The sequence below is a fragment of the Hemiscyllium ocellatum genome, chromosome 9 (assembly GCF_020745735.1).
Source record: "Hemiscyllium ocellatum isolate sHemOce1 chromosome 9, sHemOce1.pat.X.cur, whole genome shotgun sequence".
Lineage (NCBI taxonomy): Eukaryota > Metazoa > Chordata > Chondrichthyes > Orectolobiformes > Hemiscylliidae > Hemiscyllium > Hemiscyllium ocellatum.
In genome coordinates this window covers 72902793-72915102 of record NC_083409.1, presented here as the reverse complement: position 1 = coordinate 72915102, position 12310 = coordinate 72902793, and the positions used below count along the sequence as shown (strand labels likewise).

Sequence of the window (12310 nt, the reverse complement as noted above, 5' to 3'; positions counted from 1 at the left end):
TAAAGGAAAGCATACCAAACGCCTTCTTCACTATCCTATCTACCTGTGACTCCACTTTCAAGGAGCTATGAACCTGCACTCCAAGGTCTCTTTGTTCAGCAACACTCCCGAGGACCTTACCAATAAGTGTATAACTCCTGCTAACCTTTCCCAAAATGCAGCACCTCCCATTTATCTGAATTAAACTCCATCTGCCACTTCTCAGCCCATTGGCCCATCTGGTCAAGATCCTGTTGTAATCTGAGGTAACCCTCTTCGTTGTCCATTGCACCTCCAATTTTGGTGTCATCTGCAAACTTACTAACTGTACCCCTTATGCTCCCATCCAAATCATTTATGTAAATGACAAAAAGTAGAGGACACAGCACCAATCCTTGTGGCACTCCACTGGTCACAGGCCTCCAGTCTGAAAAACAACCATCCACCACCACACCCTCTGTCTTCTACCTTTGAGCCAGTCCTGTATCCAAATGGGTAGTTCTCCCTGTATTCCATGAGATCTAACCTTGCTAATCAGTCTCCCATGGGGAACCTTGTCGAACGCCTTACTGAAGTTCATATAGATCACATCTACCGCTCTGCCCTCATCAATCTTCTTTGTTACTTCTTCAAAATCTCAATCAAGTTTGTGAGACATGATTTCCCATGCACAAAGCCATGTTGACTATCCTGAATCAGTCCTTGCCTTTTCAAATACATGTACATCCTGTCCCTCAGAATGCCCTCCAACAACTTGCCCACCACTGAGGTCAGGCTCACCAGTCTATAGTTCCCTGGCTTGTCTTTTCCGCCCTTCTTAAAACAGTGCCACCACATTTGCCAACCACCAGTCTTCCGGCAGCTCACCTGTGACTATCGATGATACAAATATCTCAGCAAGAAGCCCAGCAATCACTTCTCTAGCTTCCTCTAGCTTCCCAGAGTTCTCAGGTACACCTGATCAGGTCCTGGGGAGTTATCGACCTTTAACCGTTTCAAGACATCCAGCACTTCCTCCTCTGTAATCTGGACATTTTGCAAGATGTCACCATCTATCGCCCTACAGTCTAGATCTTCCATATCCTTTTCCACAGTAAATACTGATGCAAAATATTCATTTAGTATCTCCCCCATTTTCTGTGGCTCCACGCAAAGGCCACCTTGCTGATCTTTCAGGGACCCTATTCTCTCCCTAGTAACCCTTTTATCCTTAATATATTTGTAAAAACCCTTTGGATTCTCCTTAATTCTATGATATTACATTAGACGCAGCATTGGGATTGGCACTTTAAAAAAACAAGCAGAAACGTTAGAGATCCTGGAAACACTTCTGAAATTGTGCTATAATTGAATCCTAAGGGAAAGTGAGGACAGCAGATGCTGGAGATCAGAGTCAAGAGGGTGGTGCTAGAAAAGCACAGGTCATTCAACATCCAAGGAGCAGGAGCATTGATGTTTCGGGATTGAGTCCGATTTTGGAAAGAGGTTTAGATCTCTAAATTGGAAACCAAATCAATTTTCCTGGTAAAGTGGGCCTGACCTTTATTTGGAGATTCACATAGCAAACACTTCACTACTTAACTCAAAATGGCTGCCTTCTCTCAATGGTAAAATCTCAAATTACATTTCTATGCATCAACAACGTCAATATTTTCTAGATTCCAGTTTGCTGTCAAACACCAATATACTGCATTCAAGACAGGCTTACATTTAATTTCATGCATTGTCTGTGCAAGTGCTCTCTTTTCTTACTTGTAGAAACATTGTAAGAAAGACATTACTTCACAGAATCTACATGGTAGATTTGATAATTTACAGGTCCAATAAGAACCTCCTAAAATTACCACTTCTTTACATCTCTCATATTTCCTTTTGCCTCCCGAAGATGTGCAATACTGCCTGGGTATGATTACATGAAACTTGAGGGGGTCATCTGGCATTGATCTTAGTTGATCTTATACCAGTGGAAGATAAGGTAAGCCATAATATGTCCCAACTGCTACCAAAGCAAAGATCAGCACAAGCCACTAAACAAACCCAAGTCAATATGGCATAACGACATACAAACAAGAGGAGGACATTCAACCCCTCAAACCTTGTTCTTCCAGGTAACATCACTGCAATACAAACTCCATTTATCTCGATACCTTCATCTCATAAGTAATGGTTAAAAAGTCATCCATGGGGATAATGCCCCTTCTTCTGAATTTCCCCAAAAGAGGACTCTGTTTCCCTATTACTACTTCACTCATCCCTTCATAATTTTAAATAACTTGATTAGATTACTCCATGACATGAGAAACTCAGAAGACTACGAACCATTTTTTTCATACAGCCTCATACTTTGACTATTTATCAACAGCATTATTCTGGTGAAATAGCATGTTCACTCTTTCAAGGCCAAATATCATTTCTGAAGTTTGGTGCCCAGTATGTCAGATGGAGTCTGTCGAAGGCTGTGTCCAACTGAAGCATCATTTCCTCATGCTTGTATTACATTCCTCTTCACATAAAAACCCATGACATTTTTTGCATCAGTGTGTTATCTTTTAGACAGCTAATTCATCCCAATCCCTTTTTTAAATAACTCATCTCTGGTTAATTTTTTCAGATTTACCCAAACAGGATTGCTTCACACTTCTGTATTTGAACTCAAAATATCAAAGATCTGCCCACTACTGTGTCGCTTTGTATAACTTCCCACTTAGATTCCCTAAAGTGTGGAAACAGGCCCTTTGGCCCAACCAGTCTACATCGACCCTCTGAAGAGCAACCCACCCCCTCTCTTAGTAATGCACCTAACACAATAGGCAATTTAGCACGGCCAATTCACCTGGCCTGCACATCTTTGGACTGTGGGAGAAAACCGGAGCACCCGGAGGAAACCCACACAGACAGGGGGAGAACGTGCAAACTCCAAACAGTCGACTGAGGATGGAATTGTACCTAGGTCCGTGGTGCTGAGAGGCAGCAATGCTAACCACTGAGCCACCGTGCCGCCCAATATTGACACATTTTGCTTCGCCTCTTAACTTGGTGTCATAAGCAGAATTGGTGTACATTTCCGTCACCTTGTATGCAAGATTGATTGGGCATTAATGTTAAATATATAGGATGGAATATAGCTACAGCTTTATTATAGATCCCTATGCAACAGAATTGACAGTTATCTGTATTTTTGGTCCTGCCTTGGAAATTTTAAACTTTCTAATCCAAAATCACTATCCTATAAGCCAGAAAACTTTGCAAAATTACGACCAACATATTGAGATCTTCCTTTGCCATGAAAACAAATATGGAAGTATAACTGTGTCATTCAGTAATTCTGCCATTTCCTTCTTGTTCATTAAAGATTCACCAACATTCATTTTTTATTGGGCGATGTTCACCTTTCTTATTTGTCTTTATGAAGTTATAAAACCTTCTGCTTCAGCTTTGTTCTTCCTTGCACATTTTCTTTATGCTTCTTTTTTGCACCATCATTGCTTTCTTCAGCTCTTCCAGCTCATTGGATTTACACTGCTCCCTTGCATTTGTGTAAGCACAGCAGGTCAGGCAGCATCCCAGGAGCAGGAGAATCGACGTTTTGGGCATAAGCCCTTCATCAGGAATGAGGCTTGTGGGACAGAGCTGAGAGATAAATGGGAGAGGGTGGGATCTAGGGGAAAGTAGCTCAGAAAGCAATAGCTGGATGAAGGTGATGGAAAAGGCGATAGGTCAGAGGGGGGAGTGATGGACAGGTCAGGAGGGCAGTGCCAAGTTGGAGGCTTGGCACTGGGATAATATGGGGGGGAGGGGAAGTGAGGAAGCTGTTGAAATCCACATTTATCCCAAGTGGTTGCAGAGTCCCAAGGTGGAAAATGAGGCATTCCTTCTCCAGGTGTCGGGTGGTAACCGTTTGGCAGTGGAGTAGGCCCAGGATCTGCATGTCCTTGACAGAGTAGAAGGGGGAGTTGAAGTGTTCAACCATGGGCCGGTGGAGTTGGTGGGCACGGGTGTCCCAGACACGTCCTCTGAAACGCCGCAAGAAGGCATTCTGTCTCCCCGATGTAGACGGGACCACACCAGGATGTGGAAGGATCCCTTGGGACCTTGGACAGAAATTAGGGGAGTGGGTGCAGGTTTTGCATTTCCTGTGGTGACAGGGAAAGGTGCGGACCTGGCAAGGGAGTCACAGAGGGAATGGTCTTTTCAGAACACTGATAGGGGTGGGGAGGGAAATATATCTTTGGGGTCCGTTTGGAGGTGGCAGAAGTGGCGGAGGATGATGCATTGTATGTGGCGGAGATCTGTGGGGTGGAAGGTGAGGGGGGGTGGGGATTATGTCCTCATTCTGTTGGGAGGGGTAGGGTTCAAGGTTGATGGTGCATGAAGTAGAGGAGATGTGCTGGAGGGCATCGTCAACCACTTGGGAAGGAAGTTGCGATCATGGAAGAAGGTGGCCATCTGGAACTTTGAGGTGGAATTGGTCATCCTGGGAACAAATGTGGAAGAGGTGGCGGAATTGGGAATAAGGAATGGCATTTTTACAGGAGGTAGGGTGGGAGGTGGTGTAGTCTAGGTACCTGTGGGAGTCAGTGGGCTTGTAGTAAATGTTTGTGGTTAGTCGATCGCCAGAGATGGTGATGGAGAGGTCCAGGAAGGGAAAGGAGGTGTCAGAGATGGTCTAGGTGAATTTGAGGTCGGGGTGGAAGGTGTTGTTAAAGTTGATAAACTTTTCAACCTCCTCGTGGGAGCACAAGGCGGTGCCGATAAGAGTCATGGATGTAGAGGTGGAACAGGTGGGTGGTGGTGCCAGTATAACTGCGGAAGATGGAGTGTTCCACATATCCAACAAATAGACAGGCATAGTTGGGTCTCATGTGGGTGCCCATGGCAACCCCTTTGGTATGGAGGAAGTGGGAGGATTGGAAGGAGAAGTTGTTGACAGTGAGGACCAGGTCAGACAGGCGGATGAGGTTGTCAGTGGAAGGGTACTGGTTGGAACAGCACGACAGGAAGAAACAGAGGGCTTGGAGACCTTCGTCATAGTGGATTAATGCGTACGGACCTGGATGTCCATGGTGAAGATGAGGCATTGGGGCCGGGGAAATGAAAATCTTGAAGGAGGTGAAGGGCATAGGTGGCGTCACAATCGTAGGTGGGGAGTTCCTAGACTAAGGGGGACAGGACAATGTCAAGGTAGGAGGAGATGAGTTCGGTGGGACAGTCGCAGGCTGAGACAATGGGTCGATTGGGGCAGTCAGGTTTGTGAATCTTGAGAAAGAGGTAGAATTGGGCAGTGCGGGGTTCATGGACAATGACGTTGGAGTTGATTGAGTGCTTGACAGTTGCTTGAGTAGGCGTGGTTATAGGGTCAGTGGCGATGTCACCAACAGAAGTGATGCTCATGTAGGGGGCTGAAGTGGTGCTTATGGCTGTGTTAACAGGGATGGAAGTGGTGTCACGAGCGACGAATGCAATGTTTCGGTTAGATTCTCGGCTGATGATTTCACTGGCGGCAGACCACATTCCGCCTTGAATCCTGCAACCACACAGGATAAATGTTGCTAATTTCCCCTCCCCCACAACCTCCAACTCAGCACCACCCTCTGGACCTGTTCGTCACTCCCCCCTCCGACCTATCACCTTTTCCATCACCTTCATACACCTATCGCTTTCAGAGCTACTTTCCCCCAAACCCCACCCCCTCCTATTTATCTCTCAGCTCTGACCCACAAACCTCATTCCTGATGAAGGGCTTATGCACAAAACATCGATTCTCCTGCTCCTCGGATGCTGCCTGACCTGCTGTGCTTTTTCAGCACCACCCTCTCAACTCTGATCTCCAGCATCTGCAGTCCTCATTTCTCCTTGCATTTGTGTAAGCTTAGTCTTTGATATTATCTCTTACCTCATCTGTTGACCATAGGTACTTAACTACAATCACTGAACCTTTGTCATTGCATGGTATGCACTAGTTATGTATTGCACCAGATATTTCTTGAATATTTGCTACTGTTTAACCCTAAGTTTACTATTCACTGTTTACTGGTCAGTTTACGATTGTTGAATAATGTCTTCTCCCATTGAGGTTTGCTTTGGGTTACATTTAAAATTTAAGCACAACATGAAATTCAATCATATTATGATTACAAGTTGCAAAACGGTCTTTTACTGCAAGTTTCCTGATTAATTCTGAATGGTTACTCAGCAGGGTTTCTAATAGGGCTCTTTCCCTATTAATTCTGAAAATTGTTATTCTGGAGAACTGCAACATTTAATACGGAATCACATGATTCACATATCTTATAAGATACTGAAGGAAGCTCAGGAAATAAACTGTGACAAGAATGCAGGAAAACAATTCAAAAAGTGAGGTCATAGAAAACCTTAATCAATAAGCCAAATTGGAGGTCATAAGTCATTGAAACTCATTTAAGGTTCATGCTGACAAAGGTACTAGTGATACTATTTTTAAGTATTTCTTAATATCTAAGAAGAAATCATTCACTCAGATCACAGGAAAAGTTAATAGCTAGAGCTGGAACCAAGAAAGGGTCAAGTTTCCTGCTTGCTCTTTAGATTTTAAAGAAAAATAAGCTAGATGTTCACTTGACAAAATGCCATCAATATACTGATACATTATATTGATAATGTGGGAAAATGTTAAAGTAGATCAGAATAGAAGAATATTAGTTAAACAGAGAGTGGCTGCAGAATTCTGAGGTGCACAGGGATGCAAGTGTTGTCTTCTATGAGTCACAGATTACTATGCAGTTATAGCACATAATCAAGAAGTTTAATTCCCTCCAGAGGAAATGAATATGAAAGGAAGGATATTATGTTTCAGATATACAAGACACACATTTGGTTTTGGTCTCCTTATTTCAGGAAGGATATAAAATATATTGGAAGCAGTTCAGGAAAAGTTTACTGGATTGATACCTGGAAATGAGTTGGGCTCATTTCCTCTGGGGTTTAGAAAAGTTAGGGCGATTTGCTTGAGTGTTTAAGATCCTGAAAAGTCTTAACAAGGTGGATATTGGAAGGATGTTTCTTCCTGCGAATGAGTCCAGAAAAAGGAGCACTATTTTAAAATTTGTGTTTGCACTTTCAGGTCAGAGATGAGGAGAAGTTTTTGCTCTTACTGTTGTGCAACTTTGGAACTTTCTACCCGAGGGGCTACTGGAGACAGGGTCAGTGAATATTTTTAAAACAGGCGTGGATAGATTCTTTTTAAACAGAAAAGTCAAGGGTTATTGGGGTAAATGGAAATGTGGAGTTCAAAGCACAATAGGTCACTTATGGTGTTACGAAATAGTAGGACAAAATCAACGTTTGGAATGGTCTACTTCTGGCTGCTATTTTGGATGTTTGTACAGCAAGAGAGCAACGTGGGATCTTAAGGTATCAATCTTAGACTGACTCAGTAGCTTTGAAAATATTGAAGGATACAGGAAAATTAAAATTCACACATTAAAACGAAACCATCTTGCACTCAAAGCTTTGAATAGCCGAGATGGTTGGAATAGTAGAGTAAATGCTCAGAAAATGTAAAACTGTCAGTTGCAACTTTTCCTTTTTTTTGAAGGATGCATTATGGCCAATTATTGTACCATAGTCATGTCAAATGTAAGGAAGGTAAGTTCAGAACATTGCTACTTTCAAGACAGGCTGGTAGTACAGGATAATGGCATGAAATGGAAAGGCATTGATCAAGAGAAAATTAATTAACCCAAATACAAGATAATCACTGATTTTATTGTAGCTGGTCTTTTGCCCCCTTGTCATATTGCCTCTTAAAACACAACTTGAGGACCCACTCACTGTCAGGATAGAAACATTTCCAGCAGCAGGCTTCTAAAGAATTAAACAAACTGAGAAATGCCAATAATGAGGCTCAAAATTTGTTTTGGCATCACATACTGCAAAATCATATTGACCAAGAAAAATGCAGCATCTGAATTCTTCTTCTCTTTGTGTCAACAATGGGCATTACCAAATCTCAAAATAGCATACCTTATTTTAGTAAGGTAGTAAAACTCAGTCAAATTTTCTGCAAGGAAAGCAATAGGCTTGAGAATAACTTTGCAGTCGATTTCTTAATATATTTTATACCTTGCAACGTAAGCAACACACTAAAGAAAATTACATTTCCATTACTATAGGTGAAGTCAATATATAAATAAGTAATAGTCACATAATTATAATAAAGTACTCACTCTATGCAATGCTTTGGAGAAGAATTACTCTGGTAGAACTCATCAGCATCATAGAATTCATCCTCACTGCTGGAATACGAAAAATCTGGGACTGTATTAGGAGACAGATTTACATGGCTGGGTGAAGTGAGGCTGCTGCTTGGTGCTGACTGTCCACTTCCTAATTCACAGAAACACAAAATCACACCTTAGGTATTTCTATTGATGAATTTTTTTGTAGTACAAAGAAGATAGCGAAACAGACCTCCACGGAAGACAGTATCGCTTTTGAAAGTAACTTTATTTTGTATTGTCTTAAGATAATGAATATACTGTCACACACAGACTTTTTAACCAAAAGATATATATTGTTAAATAAATTATCAAATAATCTAGCTGCTTTGCAACATACATTTTACTTCCTCTAATACTTTGTAACAACACCAGTTTTAGCTAGTAAGCAATTTTGATTCACTGTCAAGGTGAACTCAGCTGAAATACTCATCAATTTATCAAATGTAACATTGTGAATGCTCACTCTGTGGCTTCGTACATCTACTTATTGTTAATTTGCACACTGGTGGGTAAACAGAGGCAGCACAAAAATGCTGTTCTGACACAACATCTCCAATTGTACTCTAGTGCTAACCTTTAAATGAGGTTTACCACTGAATGGAATAAGATCTTATGATATGATCTTCCTGCAAATAACAGAATATCAGTCTTTCATTCAGGACACAAGACTATTTATCCAAGCAATAACGCAGAAGAGCTCCATCCCAATCTTAGCCAATGACCACATGATGGTGTAATAGAATCAGGAACAAGGAACCTAGCCAAATATTCTTTTTCTAACCATAATGGTAAGCAAGTAATCAATCATTTAGAAATGCTGTATAACAAATTATTCCAATAAAACTGTTCAGGCCTCTGAAGCAGGTGGAAGTTAAGTCGAACTGGAGGTGGGGCCACTACCACTGCACCACAAAATATGCACTTCCAGCTTAACAGTGTCCATTGACTAACTGTAATTAAATAACAGCCTCTTTAAAAAAAACGGGCAATCTGGAATGCAAACAGATAACCATTCTTCTAATGGAGAAGAACTAATAATTAAACTATTTCACAATACAGTTCATAAAATCAAGTATGCTCCTTGATTGCATAAATTTCAAATAAAAAGGACTGATTTTCCTCAATTTACATTTTTAATACTTCACATTTTACGAAGTTTGACTTCCAAGTAATGATGTGACTAACATCTTGGCATCAGTGCTCAGGAAAACAATTTGATGTTGATTATCATTTCAAACATTGTTTTTTTGATTCATGAAACAAACATGAATACTTAGCTAAAAGCAAATAACTGCAGATGCTGGAAATCTGAAATAAAAGCAGAAAGTACTGGAGAAACTTAGCAAGTCTGGCAAAATCTGTGGAAAGAGAAACAGTTAACAGAGTCCAATATCACTCTGCTTCAGCACAGGATCATGTTGAACTTCAAATGTCAAATCTGTTTCTCTACAAATAATGTCAGAGCAGCACAGATTTGCCAGCACTTACTGTTTTCATGAACATTTAGCCCCTTCATTTCAGGCAAGACAACAAGATAATTGGAAAAGGTTGGTAGAATTGGCTGCCAACATATGAAAAGAAATTGTAACATTTCAATTGCTACCTCTAAGTTAAAGATGGCTACTTAAAAACAAGAGTTAAAGTAAGCTTTACAAATATGATGTGCTTCAGTCATGGGATTATCAAACTGACAATAAGGCCTTCTCACTCTATTTGTGTCAAAAGCAGGAGTACAGGCTGTACTATAAGCGTTTAAGTGGAACTATGATGCTGTAGCCATTACAGAAAATTGATTGAGAGAAGAGCAGAACTGGTAGTTCAATGTTCCAGGGTTTCAATGTTCCAAACAGGATAGAGAGGGATGTAAAAGAGTTGGGTGAGTTGCATTGCCAGTTAAGGAGAACGTTACAGCTGCACTAAGAAAGGACATCTCAAAGGGTTCATCCATTACGGATAAGACTGGCCTTCGAGTGAAAGTGCTAAATTGGGGAAAGTCTAATTACAACAGTACTAGGCAAGAACTGGAGAAATTAGATTGGGAGCAGTTGTTTGAGGGAACATCCACAGCTGACGTATGGGAGTCTTTTAAAGGACAGTTGATCAGCATTCAGATCAGCATGTTCCTTGGAGATTGAAAGATAAAGATAGCAAGATTCAGAAACCCAGGGATGACAAGAGACATTTAAAGTTTAGTTAAAAGAAAACAGAAGCATTTGTCAGGTTTATGAAACTGAAATCAGACAAGATCCTTGAGGAATATAAAGGAAACAGGAAGAAATATAAACAACGAATAAAGAGGACTGAGAGAGACCAGGAAATTATCTTGGTTAAGTAGAATTAAAGGAGAATCTCAAGACATTTATATTATTGGAGCAAGAAGAAAACAATGGAAAGGGTTAGTCCACTTAAGGACAAAGAATGGAATTAGAGAAAGTGTGTGAGGTCTTTAATGAGTACTTCTCATAATTACTCACCAAGGAAAAGAACTGGACGGTGGTAAGATTAGGAAGATGTCACAGTAGAAAGAAAGGACAATGGAGAACTACAAACCTGTGTATACAGAAAACCGACAAACACTGACCAAATACTCAACTACACCAGCAACCATCCCAACACACACAAACGAAGCTCTGTCAGAACACTATTCCAACGAGCCACCACACACTGCAGCACAGACAAAATTTGAAAAACAGAGGAGAACCACCTACACGACGTATTCAAGAAGAACGGATACTCAAAAAGCACTGCGCAGATTTCTCAAGAACAAACCACGACAAGCAGACAAAACACAGCCAGAAACCCTAACCACCTTATCATATATCAAAGAAGTTTCAGAAATGACAGCCAGACAATTGAGACCCTTCGGAATCCTAGTAGCACACAAACCCACCAACACTCTCAAACAAAAACTAACAAACTTAAAAGACCCAGTACAACCCATGGACAAAACCAACCTCATCTATAAAATTCCATGCAAGGATTGCCACAAACACTACGTAGGACAAACAGGAAGAAAGTTAGCCACCAGGATACATGAACACCAGCTAGCCACAAAAAGACACAACCCCCTCTCCCTTATAGCCCTACACATGGATGAAAAAAAACTACCATTTCGACTGGGACAACACATCTATCCTGGGACAGGCTAAGCAAAGACATGCCAGAGAATTCCTAGAGGCCTGGCACTCCAACCACAGCACCATAAACAAACACACAGACCGAGATACCATCTATCAACCCCTCAGAAAACAAACAGGAAATGACATCACCACAAACCCCAGGAACCCCATCCAGGAGAAAGATATAAATAGAAAGCAGGAGACAACAGCTTTGCTTCACTTGGAGGTCACCACTGATGATGTTACCTAGCCAGGTAATGAAACATCTGGATATCAAACCTACAGCTCAGCGAGCAAACCTACACCTTAAGGAAGGGGTATGTTGATATTCTAATGCTTGTCAATATTAACTAAGAGGTGATGCTGAATCATGAAAATCAGTAAGGTAGATAAGTCCCCAGGACTAACGGGATCTATCTTAGATGGTAAGAGAGGAAATTGCTGGAGCTTTGACACATGTTTGTACAGTCTTTAGCTACAGACAAGGTCTCAGGTCTCAGAACAGTGAAGAATAGCCAATGTTGTTCCTTTCTTCAAGGACAACAGAGATAATCCTGGAAATTATAGACTGGTGACCTTTACATCAGCGGTAGGAAAATCTTTGAAGAAAGTTCACGGGGACTAGAATTGTTCACATTTGGAGAAAAACTCGCTGACCTACTCGGCATAGTCAGCACACCCTTGTGCATGGGGGAGGTCTTGTCTCACAAATTTGACTGAGCTTTTGAGGAAGTGATGAAGATAAGATCGAGCGTGGGGCAGTGGATGTAGCTACATGGACATTACTAAAGCATGTGATAAGCTTCCTCGCGGTTGGATGATCCAGAAGATTAAGTCACATGAGATTCAGTGAGTTGGTCAATTGGATACAAACTTAGCTTGGTCGTAGAAGACAAAGGGTAATTGTGGAGGGGTGTTTTGCTAACAGGAGATCTGTGACCAATGGTGCTCCAA

General features: G+C 41.4%; 1 protein-coding gene across 3 annotated transcripts in view; it reads right to left on the bottom strand.

The window, feature by feature from the left end:
* Positions 1–12310, bottom strand: part of osbpl9 (oxysterol binding protein-like 9) — a 227033-nt gene that overhangs the window by 45456 nt on the left and 169267 nt on the right. For all 3 annotated transcript variants that reach the window (XM_060830452.1, XM_060830453.1, XM_060830454.1), the window contains one exon: positions 8184–8343. In XM_060830452.1, coding sequence (XP_060686435.1) covers positions 8184–8343 — 160 coding nt within the window. The remainder of the gene's footprint in view (positions 1–8183; positions 8344–12310) is intronic.